Raw genomic sequence first — 20,286 nt, 5'->3', positions numbered from 1 at the left:
GGGAGAGGGCGAGACAAGCTCCTGGCACCACGACTACGGCGGGCTGCCCACCTCCAGGGGGCAGGGATGTACCTCTGCCAGCACACATGGATTCTTCTTCATCGCCTTCATTATCACAACGCTAGGGGAAAGAAATTGGGATCAGGCGGGATGGGAAGGGAAGGGCTGGGTCGAGGGTAGGAGCTGTGAGGAGCAGGAGAGCAGGGCTGTGTGGGGAGCAGGAGAGAAGGGCTGTCGGGCACAGGGCAGAGGGGATGCATTGTGCCCGTCGCCAGGGACTGGCAGTTACAGATGGAACACGGGCCATGGCAACGGGAGCGCAGTGGGGATGGGGACGAGCCCCCTTAAAGGTGGGGCAGCTGAATACATACACTACCCCCCAAAGTTAAGAATCCCAACACATTACACTTCAGTCCTGTCTTCAGCGGCTCTTCCTGACCATCCCCTCATGCCTGACCATCCCCTCATGCCAAGCTGCTCCTCAGTTTAGTCTCAGAAGCGTGCCGGAGAAGACGTGCCCAACAGCATCCAGCCTACGCTGCTGCGGGCTACGCTGGCCGAAGAGCAGGAGCTTAAAGAGGAGGCTGAGACCGTGGTCGGGGAAGTGCTGGATGGGGGAAGGCGCTGGATCAGTCCCTCCATGTCTTCAGGAGGGCTCCCCATGGGGTCGGCGGGAGGTTGTTTGCCAGTGCCAGAGAGGCAGAGCCTTTGGACACTTCTCCTGTGGAGCGATGGGAGGAATTTGGACTGGAGGCTCGAGAGATTGTGGCGAGCGTGTTGGGGAGCTTTGGGCAGCGTTTGGTCCTGAGGAGGTTTGCGGCTCCTGGGGCACAGAGCCCCCGCGCAGCTCCACCAGGCGGACAATAAAACCTTTGCTCCCAGGGGGTGCCTTGTGCCTTCCTTCCTTCCTTCCGGCCAGGCCATACTGTGTCTGTCTGGGCATCTTCCCTGCAATGTTCTCCCTCTTCTTCCTCCCTCCCACAGCCTGGGTCAGGCGAAGACCCAGCTTTTGTCTCCTTTGGGAAGCTTTGTGGCCAGGCTATCGGAGGGGCTGCCATTATCGGAGGTTCACACCATTAAACATCAGCCCCTGCAGCTCCAAAACCTTCTCCCCTCATCCTTGTACCAGCCATTCCCAAGGATGTCATGGCCCTCGGCTGATCCGTTTGCATTTTGCAGCTCTGCAGCCCCATCCTGGCTTGTGCCCCGTCCCTCCCTTTCCTTTCCCTCCAGCAGCAAGGCAGCAGCAGGTTTCCTGCCTGCTTTGATGGCATCATGGCAGGGGTCGGTCATGGCAGAGTCCATGCTTGGCTGGGGACCCCTTTGCTGTTGGGGACCCCACTCCCCAGCAGCCCATGAACCCCGCTGGTGCCCAGGGCCGTCCCTTTCATCAGCCGCATCCCATCTGTGCACAGGGACCCCCGGCGTGGCCGTGCCACCACCCCCAGCCGCCTCCAGCGCCGCCATCCCCGAGACACTGGAACCACAACTCTGCAAAGGCCGCGGCTCCCAAGAAATGCACACAGAGCTTGGGGGTGAAAAACAGGAACACAACTCTTTATTAACAACAACACAACTACCTACAACTCTTAACAACCAGTAACAACTCTTACAACTCTTTACAACTCTGAACAACTAACAAAACTATTAACAAACAACAAAACTATTAACAAACAACAAAAGTATTAACAAACTGTGGACAAGTATTTACAACACAAATCCACACACGAAAACTAACCTTATCTCTACCAAAAGGGCGCTGCAGTCCAGATCTTAAACGCTGCGCACCACCAGCAGGGAAACACGTTGTTAAATAGGATGACCCTTTTGGGGCCATTTCCCCCATTCCCTCTCTTTTTAGAGCGGGGGCGACCGCGTCTTCTTGAATCCTCAAAGCCCAGCCGCTGCCCGGATGCGGAGAAAAAGCTGGGGGGTTTGAAGAAAAATGGTAAAAACTGGCCTCGGGGTTGGTTTGGTGTCAGTTCCCAGGTGTTATGGGAGGAGGTCAGCGGAATGCGGGGGCTTTTGTGGCTTCGCCACCCTTTAGAAGAGCTCCCGGGGCCCTTTTAAACATCAGCGTTTGGGCGATGGAATCTCATGTGGGCGTTTCTCCCCTGGATCTTCTCAAACACCCTGAAAGTTAGAAAAGAAAGGCATTTTTAAGTCTTTGGCCGTTTTTGTAAATTTGTGAGACCAAGCTCCGTTATTCCTCCTTTTGGGAACTCTTACGCTTTGCTGCGTGGTACGACAGAGTTTCCGACGTCGGTGGTTCAACAGGACAGATCGTGGGCGATTAACATATTAGAATTAATTGGGCCATCGCTTAAAATGAGGCCGAATTGAAACGCGAGGCATTTTGCTCGGCGCGAGTGAGTGGAGCGGGGAAGCCTCAGGCCCCAAATCCTCACGGAACTTGAGGCTTTTTTGGTCAAAAAGGAGAAGCGCCGGGATTCTTGCGCAAGGGAGGGCCACCGCTCTGAACCTCAGGGCTCGGTGGAGGGTCTCCCCGACTCCGAAAACACACATTTTTGGGGGCTGAAAGTCAATGAAAACCGCCAAGCGGCCCCGGGGCAAGGGGAATCCTCCAGCTGCCCTCCCCCGCTGCCCCCACGGCTGCTTTTTGAGCCACAAAACAGCCGCTTTTGAGAAGGAAAAGGAAGAGCTGACCTTCCACACTCGCCGCAGGGGAAAAATCCCGGATCTCCGGCGCCGCCGTCCCAGCACCAGGAAGCACCGGCATTGATGGAGGAGCTGCCGCCGTTGCAGGGGTTCTCTTCCTGACTCCCCAACTTTGGATTTTCCTGGGGGATGATGCGCCGCCTCTTCTTTGTGCTCCAAAGGGCCTGTAAATCAGGTAAAAAATAGCTTGAAACAGCCGCAGGCGGCAAAGGAATTGGAGTTTTTGCGCCGGAGGTACCGCGTTTTATCAGCCCAACCCTGCCCGGGTGGACTCTGAACACTAAACAGTCGAGAAAAAACCACTTTAATTCCTCTGGGAGGACCAGACCTTGAAAGAAAAACCCTATCAGTTCTCTATTTGAAGCAGAACAGCGCTTTCTGACGCAAAAATCGATCCCAACGGGTTGAAAACGTGGAATTCCGAAGCACCGAAGCGACACCGTCACCCCGTTTCTACCACCACAAAGTTACAAATATTTCTGTGAACCAAATCCGTTGGTTTTTAAGGAATGTTTTCCCAGATGGCTTCATGGAGGAGCGGAAGCTGGCACAAAAATCCCTCCCCCAGCAGCTTTCCTACCTCTTCCTCCTCCTCCGGGTGTCTCGGGCGCTTCTTCTGCGTCAGGCGAGGACGAGTGCAGCCAAAACGGGTTTTTTTCTTCCAGGTATAATAATATTCAACACACTGAGACACGCTTTTAGTCTGGATCTGCCGGGAGGAAAACCAGGAGCCATTTCATAAGGGAAACACGGCAGTAAAATACCCAAGGGGCAGATTGACCAGGAGTCTCTCCTGCGCTTCTCGCAACGCAACGTCCGGGGGAGCTCGGACAGAAAAGAAACCTTCACCTGCTGAAAAACGCCGTCAAGAAGCGTTTTCAGGGCAGAATTCTCCGTTTCACAACAAAAACTGTCATTATTCTTTTAATATCTCTGCTATTTTCTCCCAGAGAGATTAAATAGTCCCTTGCCATCACACATGAGGGCAAAAACTTGTCTCGTACCGGTGGTTTTTTAGCATGAAGAAGGGTCCTAAGAACAGCATTCCAACACGCAACTCAAAGTACGACTTTCTGGGTTGAAATTGCCCACGCTAACGAGCTGCGCCTCCCTCTAACGGCTTTACCTGCTTCTGTATGAGGCGAAAATTCTTCTTATGGAGGTAAAAAGCCTCTTTAAACAATTGCTCCTCCACCGGTGTCCAAGTATCCGAGCCTAGGAATTAACCAGCGACAGCCAAACTATTACAATAGGCATCCCCCGCCTCCAAAAGCCCCGGAAAGGGATTAGAACTACTCTTTGCCCCACCCCAAAAGAACATTTGGAAGCCTCAATTCAATCAGAGCAAAGGCAACGGCGGGAGCTGTTCTCCTCCTTTACCTGTGTAATGATAATCAGCCAGGGGATGGGACTCGGGTCTCCGAGGCGGCCCAGCACCCAGCATCTCCGCCGCCTCCTGCCAGATTTCATAGGGAAAAAAAGAGTTAAATTCCTCTGGAGGAGGAGCCAAAAGGGAAATTCTCCCTCCTCCTGGCCACGCCCCAGCAGACGCCCAGCCCAGGGGTGTTAAAATCCTTCTTCCAAGAAGGGGGAGCAAAGCAGACCCGCTCGGGGCTCATCGAGGGCACACCTCGGGTTTTAGCCAATATCCCTTCATTCGGGAGTAATTCTATTCTCCAAATCCTCCCAGAATCAAAACCAACTCTTAGTGATGCACCAGGAGAGGGCTCGGGAAGCCCACGAGACGTTAACGCCGCGACAGGCAACATCCAAGAACCTCCTGCGCCTTCGGCAAAGAGACTCCCGCCCGCGCAATAGGAAACTCGGAGCGACTCCCAGCTCAAACCAGGAACAAAGTCCTTTCTTCATGAGAAACTGCCGCTTCTTACCAGCACGTCGCCTTGAGCCTCGTGCAGGCAATGCAGAGCCAGCTCCGCGTTGACCCGGCTCCCTGGCCCGCCCTTGGGAGACGCCAAATGGAGCAGGTTTCTAACTACAAACGCAACAAAAACCCACAAAAAGTCACGTTTTCCTCCAGAAAAGGGGCCAGAGGAGAGGGAGGGAAAACAGGACGAGCGCAGCAGAGACCGCAGACGAGGAAAAGGCAGAGAAAGAAGTCCGGTACCCCAAAGAGCTCTATTTAAAAGCTCAGAGAGAAACCTCCCCTCTCCCGAGGGCACCGCACATGAGCTGGGAGGGCTCCAAACGCCCCTTTTTCATGCAAGACGCTGCCGAGAGCGTCGCCCGTTAGTCTTTAGTCCCTCTCCCACCAAAACCCAGCCATCTCCTTCCCTCCAATGGGAACGCGGGCAAGAAAAGGAGGGAGACAAGCCCAAAAAGGTGGCATTTTCAACCCCTCCTATCCCTGGCTGGGGTCAAAGTGGAAGAAAAGCGGTAGGAAACAAAACCAAACCTTTCTCCTGCGTCTCCGGGTTGGTTTCCACGTCGCCCCAGGGCTTCCACACCAGCGACGCTCCCTCTTCCTCCTCTTCCAAACGGGCTGGGTCCTGGAGGTCTGGAAGCTCCGCTTGGAATTGGCTTCCAATGTTGATGCGCCTGAAAGCGTGAGGAAGAGGAGGTGAGGAAGGCGAGCGGGAAACAGCTCCGGCAGGAGAAACACGCACATACGGGAGGAGCTGTAAGAAAGACTGCCCCTATTTCCCAGGAAAGCGCTAATCGCTCTCCTCTAACAACTTCTCCAGCACCACCACGGTACCGTTCTGCCTCCTGAGTCCTCTTGGGCCCCATCGGGCAAGAAAACTGGGGGTTTCTTCCTCCTCAAACCTCTCCCAAGTGGTCAGGTTTGCTCTGAGAAGAGCAGCGAGCTGCAAGAGCCACCACCGCCGAGCACCAAGTGCTTCGGAATGTTGTGTAGAACGCAGGAGGCCGGCAACGCTCCGTGACAGCGCTTGGCCGGGCATTTCCGCACATTTCTGGCCAACTTTGCCCCAAAAAACCCGCCCTTGACGACTGGCCGAGCCACCGGCAGAAGCCCAATGGCAACTGCCAGGGCCTGCACACACCGGGCCTTGCACCAACCACACGCCCACTCCTCAACGGCACTTCCCTCGTCCCCCCTTTTCCCACACTCTGCTCTTCTTCCCACGGCTGGGCGCCCATTTTACTGTTTCATCAGCCAAAACACCCAAACCCCCTTGCAATTCTGCCTGGAAGGTAGCAAAAAAAAAAGCCCGAGAGAAAAATTGTTCCAACAAGACCAGCCTTTAGCCTTCCTCGCCATCCTCCAGTCTTTTGAACTGTGTGTTTTTAATGCTTACCTTCAGTTTTTACCCCAAACTCGCACAATCAAATCAGGTCGCGGCTTTAGGAGGAACCTACATCGCAACTCCAAAGTGATTAACAGGTTACCTGTTTCCCAGAAATTCCACCAACAGGCCCCTGGAACCTTTACCAACTCCGTTACCATTAGCGTTCATTACCACCAAGCCCATTCCTGCCGTCTTAGTCGAATAGAATTGGGGGGATTAGCTGAGCTGCTGAACTGCTGACCAGTGGCTCACAGAAGCCATTCCAGCAAGGGAGTTTTCTCTAAATACACTCAAAAAAATCACTAAAATCGCCACCCACCTCCTTCCCTGCTGCCAAATTCCTTCTCGTGGACGGTATCGAGAAGGCAATCAGCCGGCAGAGCCACCGCGACGTTCCCCTGAAGGCATCTCGGCTTTGGAGGGACGCTTTCCATCTCCTGCGGCCTCCGGCGATGGTTTCTGGGCACCAGCGAGGGACTGGGGTGCATTTTCTGGCCTCCAAGTCCTTCGCATCCCAACTCCAATCCAAATTGTTTCTCTCTGAAAGAAAATAACGAGAACTGCTGTTAACTAACAAGCGCTCAAGGATTCCCTTTCCCTTGACCTGCTGCTCCTTCCTTGCTGTGCGCCATCGCTCCCCGCAAAAACACCCGATGGCGACCTTTTTCAGTATAAAACCACCCGACCGCGGTTATTGGAGGGGGGCGGCGGGAAAGCCGAAAAGTGGAGAAAAAACAATATGGAGATAAAGGGGTGGAAAATTAATGGGAGGAAGTTGAACTGCTTTTTTAAAGAATAGAATTTCATCACCCTCAGTGTTCGATCTGCCGTTTCGGGCCAGGCGGTGTGGCGGGGAAAGGACTACGGGGCTCGGAGCTGAGCCTGCGCAGGGTGCTGGGGTGGGCACGGGCAGGAAGGCGACGTGCAGCCACGCAGAGTGCCGAGGGAGGAGATGTGCGGCAAGCGAGGTGTAGAGCCCCTGGGCAGCAGACACAGACCTTACCCCCTCGTATTGCAATAAAGAGTTTACTCCCACGTCTTTGCTTGTGCCTTCCTTCCTTCCAGCCAGGCCATACTGTGTCTGAGCATCTTTCCTGCAATGTTTTCCCTCTTCTTCCTCCCTCCCACAGCCTGGGTCAGGCGAAGACCCAGCTTTTGTCTCCTTTGGGAAGCTTTGTGGCCGGGCTATCGGAGGGGCTGCTCCAGCTCTGCTGAGCCGGGGTTCTGGCGGTCCTTGTGTCGAGATCCTTTCTCCAGGGCTCTTTCTCCTCAGAGCAAGCAGCCCTGCACAAAACCCTTGTTCCCGCCGCTCTGGGGACGGACGCTGGCGTCTCCCCCTGGGGACCGCTCTGCCACATGGCCTTTGGGTCTCCTCGCTGCGCAGCGGGGAGGCAGCTCTATTGTGGAGGCCCAGAACGGTGCAGCGGAGCAGGTTCGAGCAGCCGGTGCCAGGGCTCACCCAAAGGGAGCTGCAAGCAGGGAATGGGAAAAACCAGGGCCAGAGGAGATGGCCCTAAATCAGGGTTCTTCACCCGCTGGGCAAAAACCAATCAACACACTGAGTCGAGATATTTGGCTTTATTTCAGTTCTGCAGAATCGGGTGCCGGGCCTTTAACAACAGCCAGCACACCACACGTTTCCGACAGTCCCAGGTTCACAGTGATGAGATACAGCCCATGAGTGAGCTACAGTTCCCTTACCAGCCCTCATCAGACACATGCATTCAAGTCCAAGTTTGGAACGGTTTGGGAGATCCCCCTAATTAGGCCAATTAAGGTTTAATTTCAGGAGTTCAGCTCAAGCTCCATCAAAGTTCTACTACAATTCTATACAAAGCGCTCCTGGAACTTTTTAACCATATTCTTTTGACATCCCTACTCTAACCTTTTCCTGACCCATGAATGTACCAAGCACTCTCTTTTTCCTTCAGAAACAGTACAAAATGTCTTTTATTACAAAAAAGGTAAAAACCCCACTCCCCCTTTCCTTCAGAAACAGTACAAAATGGCTTTTATTACAAAAAAGGTAAAAACCCCTCTCCCTTTTCCCTTCAGAAATAGTACAAAATGGCTTTTAGTACAAAAACATAAACCCCCACTATCACTAGCACATGCTGCAAAATCTAAACAGAACAAATGCACCCCCCCTGCCCGCAGGAAAACAAACACAGTCCAGGGAAGGGCCCAAGACGGGAACCCCGCGATGCTGCAGCTGCTCCGCGGCAGGACAAGGTTCAGCGCAGCTCCCGAGTCTCTGCCACCGGAGCAGCAGCTTTGGCCTTCAAGGTCTTCAAGTTCCTGGCCGGTCTTTGCACAGCACTCAATCCAGTCCCGCTTCTATTTTCCGTCTTGCGCCAGCTGCGTCTGCGGAAGGGACACCTGAAAGAGGCCAAAGGCCGAGCTCAGACAAGCCCACGCTGGTAGGACCAGCCCTAGCTCCACGGTACCGGCTCTCGGGGAAGACGCACCCTCTAACGCCAGCCCCGACAAACACTTGCTCTTCGGGGAATGGAAGTCACAGGCTCCCAGAGTCACCCTGGCCTCACCTCACACTATCAACACGTTGACTTTCTCTCTGGCTCACCATTCACACGTACAACCCCGAGACATCCCATGGATATGAGAGAGAGAGGTTCCTACAGGATTAAGTCACCCAACTCCCCTTTCCAAGGGAGAGACTGGGGCTACTGCCACCTTACTGCCACAGGCTTTTTCCTCAGCAGGAGAGTTACTGGTTACACAAGGCACTGAGGAACTCTTCTGCTCTCATCTGCCTTGAAAACGTGACAGCTAGCGCGTGAAAAGGGAAAATGGGAAAGCTCAACAAGACGAGCAAGACTCAAGGGGAACGTCCTTAGACTATTCTCTATTTCCCATCCATTCCGTTTTCTGAGTTTCCTCCAATCCCTCTCCCACCCTGCCTGACCCACAGAGACCAGACCTCAGGGAACGATGCTGTCTGGCCATGGCCAAGGGACGCCTCTGACTGGGTATTCCCACCGCCTGCCGGCCTCCCTTCCTGATGGCCAAACAAAACTCGGGCCACAGCATCGTGCAGAGCTGTGCCCATCAGCACAGCCACAGCGGCTCTGGATGAGAGCTTTCCTGCTCCTCACCCGGTCTATACTGGGGGGCTGCTGCCATCGTTCCTCCATCTGGCCAGAGCCTCCTCCCACCAAGTAAGATCCTGGTCTCACCTGCTGAGACGCCAGCATCTTGTGCTGGTCAGACTCGGAGAGAGAAGATCCGCCTGCATCTGGCAGCGCCCGACCTCTGCAACATCTCCTCAGCCTCCTCCGTTCACGTTCCACCTGCATGTTGGATAGGAGAAAGGGTCACAGAAACCTGCCACCACACAAGGAGCAAAAGGACCTCTGGACATCCTGGCAAGGAGATGGCTGCTCAGAGACTGTGAATTGCACCACAGAACGCTGGGGCCAAAAAGCACTCCAAGCAGCCCACGGAAGTGAGCGAGCAGGAGGAAAGAGTTCCTGACACAAGAGTGTCCAGTGCGTGTGTATGGGGACACTGGGGCAAGAAGGCTGGTACCGCAGTGAACGTGCATTTGCGAAGGCAACGGGGTGCCAGAAGAGAGAGAAAAGACAAAAGCGTGTGGCCACAGGGGACAGTGGGAGAGGGAAGGAAACAAGCCGAGGACTCCACAGTGCTGCCTCTGGAAATGCGGTGTCTTCCAGAGGACCGTGATGCTGCGCAGAGGCAGCGAAAGCCTGGTCTACCTCCTCCAGAGTCCTCCTGAGCTCAGCACTGTATTGCTTCAGCTCCGTCTTCTCCTGGTCCAGCCTTGCAACTGCTCGCTGCAGACGTTCCAGCCGCTGCGACAGGAGTCTCTTCTCCGAGAGCCAGGACAGCCGCTGCCCTTCTGCAATCACCTGCTGGGCATTCAGAGAGCAGATGATGGGAGTGGTGCCACAGAAAGGAGAGAAGGGCCAGAGTCAACACATCGCGGAGAGTGACCATGGAGGAAAGGACAGTGCTACGTCCCTTCTCCTCCTCCTCCCGGCCCACAGCCCAAAACAACACTCTCCCTTCCCAGGGGCCCTCCTCCACATCACCTCGGAGAAATCCCTGCGCCAAAAGAACACCCTGAAAGCGCAATGAAGCCTTCAACCTCACCAGCCAACGGTACCATTTCCATTCTCTCTAATACCCTGGGAAAGCTGGACCTCAGGAGTCTCCATCTCTGAAAGCCTCCTCTAAGCACCATCAGTGTCGCTGCTGTTCAGCCATCCTTACAAAATTCTACTACGTTTAGTACATTCGCTTGGTCAACTGTGCCCTTTCCAGGCCAAATCCCAACCGCCACACATTGCTTCATCTTGCCTAGATAGGAGAGAACCAATCACCCACGCACAGCTCTTGGACTCGCATTCATTTTAACGGCAAGCTGCGTAGTTCTTTCATTAGTTCTGGGCTTGACGGAAAGCGTTTGAGCAGCTGAATGGTGAATTACTAGCAAACATTTTCTTCTCGGCCCAAGCACAAACACAGGCTGGGCAGAGAATGGATTGAGAGAGCCCTGAGCAGAAGGACTTGGGGGTGATGGTCGATGAGAGCTGGCAACGTGCACTTGCAGCCCAGAAAGCCCCCCGTATCCTGGGCTGCATCCCCAGTAGCGTGGCCAGCAGAGCGAGGGAGGGGATTCTGCCCCTCTGCTCTGCTCTGCTCTGGGGAGAACCCCTGCAGTGCTGCCTCCAGCTCTGGGGCCATGAATATCAGCACACGGACCTGTTGGAGCGGGGACGGAGGAGGCCACAGAGATGCTGGGAGGGCTGGAGCCCCTCTGCTGTGAGGACAGGCTGAGAGAGCTGGGGGGGTTCAGCCCGGAGAAGAGCAGGCCCCGGGGAGACCTTAGAGCCCCTTCCAGTCCCTAAAGGGGCTCAGGGGGAACGGTTTTAGACTGAAAGAAGGGAGACTGAGATGAGATATTAGGAAGAAAGTCTTTGCTGTGAGAGCGGTGAGACACTGGCCCAGGTTGCCCAGAGAAGCTGTGGCTGGCCCATCCCTGGAGGGGTTCAAGGCCAGGTTGGACGGGGCTTGGAGCAACCTGGTCTAGTGGGAGGTGTCCCACTGGCATGGGGGTAGGAACTAGAAGATCTTTAAGGTCTCTTCCAACCCAAACCATTCAGTCATTTGATGAAGTCTCAGCCAAGCTCCTCAGAACAGCGTAGGCTCACAGCCTCCATTGTCACAGCTCGGCTCCCTTTTCATCAAGGAAAAGGTGCAGACGGACTGCAGGGTCAGAAAGGGACCAGACCCTCGTGCCCTCCTCACAAGACAGGCCACGAACTCCCGTACCAGGAACAAGGGGCCTGTTCCGTCTGCTCCAACACCTCTGTCAGCCGCCAAAGGACAGAAAGGAAGGAACAAAGTTCCCCCGCCTGCAGCTGGCAGCAGCGTTAGGAGTCTACTCCATGGCGGGCGGGAGGCTGCTAAGATCCCAGCCCTTTGCTGCCGTGCTTTGGCTGGGGACCACCCAACCTTCTGTTGAACTCCTCTTACGCCCACACGCAACCCGTGCCTGCATTTACTGTCCCACCAGAGTCCTGGGGTCTCCACGCTCCTTCCAGGACGAGCCACTGGCTCTGCTGCCTGGCCCGGCACCGTGTCGCCCGGGACAGACCATTGCTGCCATTTCCCACGCTCAGGCTGTTCTTCTCCTAAAGCCAGCCCACAAAGCTGGCTTGAAGCATTCAGAAGCATAGTGTTTCCTACCACGTCTTGCAGCAGCTTGTTTATCTCCCCTTGGTGGTCGGCCTCCCGAACTTTGAGGGTGTCGGTATGCTGCTGCTCTTTCTGCAGGAGCTCTTGCGCCATGTTTTGCCGTTCCCGCTTCAGGAGAGACCTCTCCGCTTCCAGCTCCCACTGAAGGCACTTCACTTCCCCTGCAAACACGACAAATGGCAAGAGTCAGAGTCTGCACAAACAGCGGCTCTGACTTTACTGACCTTACGCCCTTTGAGTTTCCGTGGAGGAGGGGTCTGTCTCCAGCTCCTTCACTCCTCAGAAGCACTGCGGACAGAGAGCTGCTTTCATACCACCTTCCCCAGGCACGGGGTCACCAGAAACGGGAGGCTCTCACCTTGGATCACCTCCTTGGCCTGCGCCACCGCGTGGAGCTGGGTTTCGAGATGACTCCTGCTGATCTCCAGCTCAGACAAGTGCTGCTGAGCCTCCAACAGGCTGCATTCCAGGGTCTCCTTCCCTGACCTGCAAATCGTGAATACAGAGAGAAAGGAGCTGCTTGCTCCTGACACCCACAGGGAGTTGTTCCAGGAAGAAGCGGTGCAAGATCCCTACCCCTGCCTACGGAAAAAGGCTCACGTGGAAACTCCTACACAGAGAGCCTATTTCTGCCCTTCCAAATAGCAACGCGGGCCCCTGCCAGGGGATGGCCAGGCTTCCCTTGTCACCTGGCAGCACACAGAAAGCCCAGCCGAATTGGACTGCAATAGCCAAATCTTCACTTGCTGGGGTCTGATCCACGACACACGGGTAGCTGCGCCCACCAAGCCTGTGCCAGCAAGCAAAACTTGGATGGACAACGGAGGACGTATCTTCAAGAAGGAGAACAAGCACACAGTTCCGATTACACCAGTCTCTGGCAGGCCAAAGTAACTATGTCCATTTTAACAGACATCAGTGATGGGCAGGAACCCCTGAAGGCTGGCGAGAATTCAAGAGAGGGTTCCCCGCCGCTGGTGTCACCAGCTCTAGCTCCTGCACCACACTAACACCAGTTAGCTTAGAAACAGAAGGCCCTCCACATTTTCTGCAGGAGCCTCTGGCTTCTCCCGAAGGGCAGCGTCCTGCTCACAACCTCCATAAGCAATAGCCGTCAATTCTGAAGATCCCACCTCAAACTACGTGACAAGGAAAGATCGATGTTCAAATGCACAGAACAAGAATCCAAGACCAGAGAGAAACTTCACGTTCTGTGAAACGTCTGCGTGGTTTAATTATGGCTCCGTTCAGAGCCCACTCGGCTTGCTGTGGACGTCACAGAGGAACACGTAAGGGGGCATAAACATGAGCCCAACGCTCAGGAGAGCTTTGCCAGCTTCAGCTGTCAGAAAAATAACCTTCAAATCAAGGTAGACTTTTTTTTTTTTGCTTGAATTGGAATTCTTCCATTTTCTGTCCATGGAAGCGAAAACATGTGAAAAGCACACTGGATGCAATCGATCCCCGTGGAACCACTGTCACCTTTACCATTACAGACATTAAAGAACGTCCTGCCCAGGGTCTCCTCCCTGCCCTTACCTGGCCTCTGCCAGCTGCTCCGAAAGGCCTTGTCTCTCCCGCTCCAGGGCTGCCAGTCGCAGCTCCAGGGCAGCCTTCTCCCGCACCAGCAACTCCTTCTCTGCGCACACCTCGGCCAGCGCGTGCCCTTGGCGAGAGGACTCCTGGCGCAACTGCTCCAGGCCACTGCGAGACGACTCTTGCTGGCGGGAAACCTGGAAGCGGGACAAAAGGCAGTGAGAGTCCTTGCGTGCAGCCCTGGCTTTTGCCCCAGACAAAGGCTCCAGAGCTACACAGTTTGCTGCTTTTGCCACACGGGAGAACAGTAGAGTCGTGGATGCAGTCCTCTCTCTGCAACTTACCAGAAGCCAAAAAGGAGGCCAACACGCACAGCTTCACCCAGCCAAGCAGCCACATGCCCACCCAGAAGCACCAGGTCTTTGGTCTCACCTCAAGGAGTTTCTCTTGGGCTTCTTCCTTCTCCTCTGCCAGGACGCCCAGCTCTACCCGCAGCTCCTCTTGTTGCTCCTCTGCTTTCTTCAGCAGCTGCTCCAGGTGGCCTTTCTCTGCACAGAGCTCGCTCTTTGTTCTTTCACACAAGCTCAGCTTCTCCTGGGCAGAGATCTTTGCTCTCTCCATCTCATCCACTTTACACAACAGAGCCTCATTCTCTTGCTCCAGCTGCAATCACAGAAGCACAGAGGAAATCAAATACAGCAAGACTTACTCTGAAGAAGAGGAGAGCAGCAACTCCACATCCCCTGCGTCTCGCTGACATACTCCCAGGTCAGCGCTCCCAATAAGCACGTGCCGACAAACTACCCCAAGGAGCCTGCGTGGTCTCATCACCATTTCACAAGAAGGAGGACGCTGCATTTAAACAACAGTAGGAGAATGGAAAGGGAGCAACACGGTGTTCAAAGACGGGTAGACGTGGTGCTCAGGGACACGGGTTAGTGGGGTTTTGGCAGTGTTAGGTTCGTGTTTGGACTCGATGATTTTAAAGGTCCCTTCCAACCTAGACAATTCTACGAGTCTATGATTGTCCCTGTCTTCCCCTGCCAGAAACAGCATCTGTGGCGCTCTTGCTAGACTTCCTATGAAGGTTGGGCTTGGACAGAAAAAGGAACAGTTCCATATTCAGTCAGTCACACTGTCAGAAGGCAAGAATCTGAGAAGAAGCAGCAGCTGGAGACAAACACCTGCCAAGACCTTTGGCAACTCTGCTCACCTGCAGCACAAGTTTGTTCAGTTGCACTTTGTCCAACGCAAGAGCTTCATTGATACAGCTCATGTTTGCTGTTGCAACACGTAGATCGGCAAGTTCAGCACTCAGCTCACGCTGAGCCCCCGTCAGCTCTGCCACCGACTGCTCGGCCTGAAGAGACAAAAGAACAACATGACAACAAGGGCAGGGAAATCCCTGCCTTCGAGCAGCAACTCCACATCCCCTGCGTCTCGCTGACACACTCCCAGGTCAGTGCTCCCAATAAGCACGTGCCCACAAACTACCCCAAGGAGCCTGCGTGGTCTCATCACCATTTCCCAAGGAGGAGAACAGCACGTTCCCTGGCCTCTACTGACACGAAAAAAGCATCTGTGCTGGTCTTGCTATCACAAGGTGGCCATACCTTCTCCAGGGCCACTCTAAGCTCACGCTTCTCTTCCTTCAGCACATCCCTCTCAAGGTGCGATTCCTCCAGCGCCTCTCTCGCAACTACCAACTCATGCTGTAACACACAGTGTTTGTCTTCGAGTGCCACTAAGTCCTTCAGTCTGTGAGAAGGGGAAAGACAAACAAGTTGTCAATGTAAAAACATTCTCGTTTCCAAAACCAGGAGCACATACTGTGTCCCAGATATGGCAGTTGGAATGATTTCCAACGGCTTTGGACCTACACCTAAACACCACCGGCATTTCCTGACTAGAGCTGCATCGCTCTTTGTCATGGATGAAACATTCACCATTGAGAAAGTAAATCAAGCTTCCAGACATCACAGAACGTTTCCAAAACGTTCAGGTACTGGCAACAGCTTCCTGCCTCTTAGTTCTCTCTCTCCTCTTTCATACGTTGGATACAAGCCTTGCACAAGTTCTTCTTGGGCTAAAACAGACTTTGAAAGTCCAGACTACGACTCCCACAACTACTTTTGCCTTCTGCAGTGAATGAATCCAAGGCCCTGCAAGCTGTCTGGGGAGACGGCTATGAATGTCCAATCCAATAACCATGGGATCACAGGAGGGTCCCGGTTAATATGCTGCATGTTGCAAAATGGCCCTTCTTGCCCCAAAGGCCTTCTGCACTCAGTCTCGCAAGGAACTGTCAGCACAGAGGTGCTACAGTGCTTAGGATGGTGCTGGGCAAATTCCTGCCAACTCCTCTAGCACCGCCCCGGGGAGCAAAAGGGCTGTACCAGAGACAGAGCTCTCTTTAGGCTGCTCTCGCTTGCTCACCAAGAACCAGTTCACAGCAAAAGCACTGGAATACGCCACCTCTTTGCCAGTCTGGTCTTACCCAGAGGAGCTTCTGGCAGTCAGACAATTTTTGCCGTCCTTTCTGTTGAAGGCAACCGTTTGACTCGGGACAGAAACAAGGCCGTGCAGAACGGGTGTGTTTGCAATGTGAACACAGCCCATCTATGAATGCAAGAGGCAGCCCCAGAAGAGAACGGTGCTAACAGCAAAGTTTAAAACACCTTTACCTGTCCTGAAGCTCCTTCTTCTCCAGCTCCCCCTTGGCTTGGAAGGACATCACGCTGCAGTTTAGACGGGAGCACTTTGCCATTACAGACCCAGAAAGCCTCGTTTGCTCTGCCTTCAGCTCTGACAAATCTCTGCAGAAGAACAAAGGAAGAGCCAACGTTCACACCACCAGCTCTATCAGCTGACTCGCTTCTCACGCACGTAATGGCACAAAGAGGAAAAGCTGCCAGGAAAGATGACATCTCGGCTGGGGACAAATCATTCCCCTGACACTCTGGGGTCAGGACACACCTTGGCGAGCGACTGCTCAGAGGCTCACGACAACAGCCACATAATAAACTTTTCAGGAAGGTGGAGGAAGAATAAGCCTAAAACGGCGTAACAAAAAAGCACAAACAACACAAGAACCAAGGCACGCTCGACGCATTAAGGAAGGTTCATCATCCAGGAAGATAAATGGCTGACAGTAACCCAGAGTCTGAAGTCGCCTGCTGACACCAGCAGCAGACACTCTCACGGCTACGCTGCTCTTGTTTGTGTAGAAGGCAACTGTGAGAAAGGAACCTCAGAGAGGTGTGAAGGGAAGGTACATCTTTTCTGCCAGAGATCGGGCCTCAACTTCTACTCACCGGTTCGTGGCAGTCTTCATTTCCAGGAAATGACGGCGGAAGGTGACCATCTGATGCCACAGCCCGAGCAGACGGTCACGGTCACCCCTGAAGTAGTTCTCATAGAGCTACAGATGCAAAGACAAAAAGAAATGCCAGTTCAGCCTCCGCCATCACTGTACGAGCAGTAAAAAACCAAGTGGACCTTGCTATAGCACCCCCTTAAAACTGTCGCGTCTGCTATCGACTTGGTCAAATCATTGGTTTATATCAATAAATATATTGCTGCTTCTCTCTTAGGAGTGAAGTCTATCGCTCCATCCACGACAACCCCTCTCTTCTGCTCGTCAACACCAACACATCCTCAACAGAGCCACAACCTTCTCACAGCAAGTTCTCTGGGCCAGAAACAAAACGCGTTCTCATGCCACGCTGGCACCACCTCTGACATTCCCACAGCTGAGCCTCACCTCACGTTCCTGGCGCCATTCGCGCTCCTTCGCTTCCAGCTCCTCCCGCGCCCTCATCCAATCCACCGTCAGCTTTCCAACATCTTCTTTGAGGGCTGAATTCACCTCTTTCGCTTTCTCCAGGTGCTCCCGCAGCAGACTGTTCGCTTCGGCCAGATCCTCGCACCTTGCAAAGGGAGGAACAGCCATGAGGTCACTGAACAACCCCGATCCACAAGCAGCATCCCCGGGATTTCCCGGCTCCCCCAACACTGACTTTGTTCTCAAACTGAGAGGCAGGAAAAGCGCTTTCTAGGATGAACTAAGATCTCTCGCTGATGGCCAACTCATGTGCTTCTCCTTGCTTTAAGCCTTCAGTTTCCACCTACAGGTTGGGTTTCCCCTTCCTCTGCAACTCGGACGATGCCCACAGTCGACGGCTGCCTCCCCTTCGTGCTGCCTCATCACTGGACGCATCACCTTTCTCTAGCGTTGCCCCCAGCCCCTCACCTACTGCACCAGGGCAGCGTTTAGGCTGGAAAGGGACCCTTGGAGCTCACCCGCAGGAACGCCCCGCTCCAAACAGAAGCGGTCAGCACACACCACTATTACTGCCCCACAGAACAGGTTGTGCACCTCTCTCCTTTCCAAAGGGCTTGCCCCAACACTTCCCTTGCGGAGACTGCCTACCACTGACACGTTTTCCCTCCCTGCCGTGAGCATCCAGGATACCGAGTAGGAGGGAACGCTTCTTCCTTGTACCTTTGCTGCTCGTCTTTCACCTCAAGCAGGGCTTTCTCCAGGGCCTCCGTGCCTTCCCACCTGCCTGGGAGGCATCCCTGAAGAAGAAAGCAAATGGTTGGTCCAATTCTTCCACCTGAAGCCCAGGAATGCTCTCCTACGCTCCCACCCTTTCTTTCCTAGATCTGCTTTAGCCGGCAAGCAGAACGAAAAGCACAGAGCCAGCTCTCTCTGCCCGACGCCAGCATTCTCGCCTTCCAAAACACTGTCTGTCCACCCATTCTATTTCAGAGACAGCCCCAGAACAGGCAGCAAAGCCCTCTCCCGAGACCCAGGACGAAACGCTCCCCGCCAATAAAGCACTCCCGCACACAACTCCAATCCTGCATTTCTGGGACTGCTGGCTGCTCTGAGAGCGGCAACTGGGCAGAACAGGGGCGGGCAAACTCGCAGCGCTTCTTGAAACCCTCCGGGAGCACAATCTCGCTTTCCCCTGCCATGGCTCGGGGAGCTTTTTCGCTCCCGAACGCTCCGGCCGCTCTCTTCAGTTCGCGCCCTGCGCACTCACCGCTCCTGCTTCCAGCTGCTGCTCCAGCTCTCGGCAGCGGGTCCGGTACTGCAGGACCTGGGCGCAGACACGGCATGAAGATGAGCGACTGCAGCCGGGGACGGACCCGGCTCCTCCGGCACCGGCTTTTCTCTCGCTCTCTGCAGCCCGAGCTCAGCCCGCGCCACGGCGCTGCCGCTCCGACACCGAGTCCCTTCGGGACCGGGAAGCTTCGCTTCCCCCGAGCCCGGCCAAGCCCCGGCGAGCGGCTCGGGGGTGACCGCCGACGGGACGGGACGGGACGGCTCCCGGGGCCTCCCTCCCTCCCTCCCCCGAGCTCCGGGCTCGGCGCCGTCCCGCCCGCGGCAGCGCAGGGCAGGGCCCGGGCAGGACCCCGCCGGGGCCGCGCCTTCGCCCCCCGAGGGCTCCGCCGCCGAGTCCCGTCCGCGGACGGCGCGGGCACCCCGGCCCGGCCTCGGGGAGCTCCCCCCGGGCAGGCGCCCCCGCTCCTCACCTTCGCCTGCAGCTTCCGCACCAGCACCGCTTGCCGGTGCCGCGCCTCCTGCGAGCTCTGCAGCCGGCGCTGCAGGGAGGCCGGGCCCGGCGCCGCCATGCCCCCGCTCGCCGGCCGGGCTCCGCCGCCTGACGGGCGCCGCCGGGAGCCGCGGGGCGGGAGGGACGGGCTCGCTCGGGGCCGCTCTGCGGCGGCGCTTTCCTGCGGGCTGCGGGGCTGCTCCGGCCGGCTCCGCTCGGAGACCGTTACCGGCCCCGGCCGACGCTGGGGGCGGGAGCGGGGGGAAACGGTCCCCGCGAGCCGCGTGTCGGGGGGGCCCCGAGACGGCGGGCGAGAGCCGGGGCCGCGGGGACGGGCCGTCGCCCGGGGAAGGGCGGACCCCGCCGTGGTGGGGGGTCTGGGGCTGCGAGAGCTTGGCGTGGAGGGACGGTGGCTTTTGGTGACCCCGAGAGCAGCCTTGTGGGAGCCCCAAGATGGGGCCACACTCGCTAACACCAGTTGTGGGGCGGCTGCGGATGGGTCCAGTGTAACAGTCAGAAGTTTGCAGCACTCAGCTTTATCTTAAAGCATTGCCACAATCTTGGCATAGTGCAAAGATTCACCCGAGTTTGTTTCACAGCAGCACAGTGTCATTTTATTTTGCCTAAATATTAACAGTCTGGCATTGGGATGTACATAGCTGCAATAAGGCGTAGAAGGGGACTGAAAGTGCCCTCGAAAACTTTCATGCCGATCTCCAGCTGTTCAACCCCTTCTGCATCATAAGCAGAATGACCAGCATTGCATTTGCATCTGTGCTGGGTGCCCTGCCCTACTGATCCCTGTCCCCGGCTCATCTGGGTTACGGTGTCTCCAGAGGAGCCTCTGCTTCCTCCAGCCCTGACGGTTCCATGGTTGGGCACCAGCCAGCGCCTGCACACAGCTCTGCTGCAAAATCTGCTTGGCTCAGCTCTGGGTCAGGGTGGCCAGCTAGGTCGGTTCTGGTCAGTCCTTTAAGCCAGTCTGGCACGCGTAACCTCATTCACTAGTCAAGCGATGCCCAGAGGCATCAGACCACGCAAAGCCCAGGCAGGGCCCTCCTGCACAAGCAGTTGCTTGTATCAACACATGCAGCAGCTCATCCTGAACTTCACTAGCGACAGGGGAGAGAAAGGGAGGACAAGGCAAGGGTCTGCTTTCACCTCCCACATGGGGAGGAAGGGGCAAGACAGCGGCACTTCCATTCAGAGACCTTTGAGAACCTGTGGGTATTAGAAGCCACGGCAGTGCGGGCTCCAGCTGAACGTACAGGATAGACACGACTGGCTGTCGTGGCTGTGGGGATGAGCTCCAGTTGTTACCGTTATCTGCAAGTGATGGGGAACTAAGGGCAGAGCAGAGGAAAGGAGAACAGCAAAGAACTGCCTGAAAAACAGAAAGAGGAGAGATCCAGAGGAGGCCATGAAGATGCTGCGAGGGCTGGAGCCCCTCTGCTGTGAGGACAGGCTGAGAGAGCTGGGGGGTTCAGCGCGGAGAA

The 20,286-nt window shown here is 55.5% G+C and overlaps 2 protein-coding genes across 5 annotated transcripts; both read right to left on the bottom strand.

Annotated features, from left to right (window-relative positions):
• Positions 1 to 1,531: 1,531 nt before the first annotated feature.
• Positions 1,532 to 6,550, bottom strand: LOC141750250 (zinc finger protein 541-like). The gene is made up of 7 exons (XM_074605019.1): positions 6,268 to 6,550; positions 5,093 to 5,235; positions 4,060 to 4,135; positions 3,806 to 3,894; positions 3,260 to 3,388; positions 2,668 to 2,843; positions 1,532 to 2,133 (listed from the first exon to the last, which is right to left on the bottom strand). The coding sequence occupies exons 1-7, from the start codon at positions 6,434 to 6,436 to the stop codon at positions 2,067 to 2,069; spliced, it is 849 nt and encodes a 282-aa protein (XP_074461120.1). The 5' UTR covers positions 6,437 to 6,550; the 3' UTR covers positions 1,532 to 2,066.
• Positions 6,551 to 7,880: 1,330 nt separating this feature from the next.
• LOC141750371 (uncharacterized) lies at positions 7,881 to 18,979 on the bottom strand. 4 transcript variants are annotated; one of them, XR_012589651.1, is made up of 15 exons: positions 18,771 to 18,979; positions 18,278 to 18,334; positions 17,731 to 17,807; positions 16,990 to 17,155; positions 16,541 to 16,647; positions 15,911 to 16,042; positions 14,840 to 14,984; positions 14,440 to 14,586; positions 13,659 to 13,889; positions 13,230 to 13,423; positions 12,049 to 12,176; positions 11,682 to 11,978; positions 9,686 to 9,841; positions 9,146 to 9,259; positions 7,881 to 8,327 (listed from the first exon to the last, which is right to left on the bottom strand). XR_012589651.1 is itself a non-coding variant. In XM_074605342.1 (15 exons), exons 1-15 carry the CDS (start codon positions 18,867 to 18,869, stop codon positions 8,286 to 8,288), a joined length of 1,965 nt encoding a protein of 654 aa, XP_074461443.1. In that variant the 5' UTR covers positions 18,870 to 18,979; the 3' UTR covers positions 7,881 to 8,285. The 4 variants fall into 4 exon arrangements, 2 of the variants coding, with proteins under 2 accessions (XP_074461443.1, XP_074461444.1); XR_012589652.1 differs by having other exon boundaries at positions 9,686 to 9,838; XM_074605342.1 differs by having other exon boundaries at positions 11,682 to 11,851.
• Positions 18,980 to 20,286: the final 1,307 nt, after the last annotated feature.

The sequence above is a fragment of the Larus michahellis genome, chromosome 12 (assembly GCF_964199755.1).
Source record: "Larus michahellis chromosome 12, bLarMic1.1, whole genome shotgun sequence".
In the NCBI taxonomy this organism is placed as follows: Eukaryota; Metazoa; Chordata; class Aves; order Charadriiformes; family Laridae; genus Larus; species Larus michahellis.
Note: the sequence above shows the minus strand (reverse complement) of the source record. Positions and strands in the feature narration are given on the sequence as shown.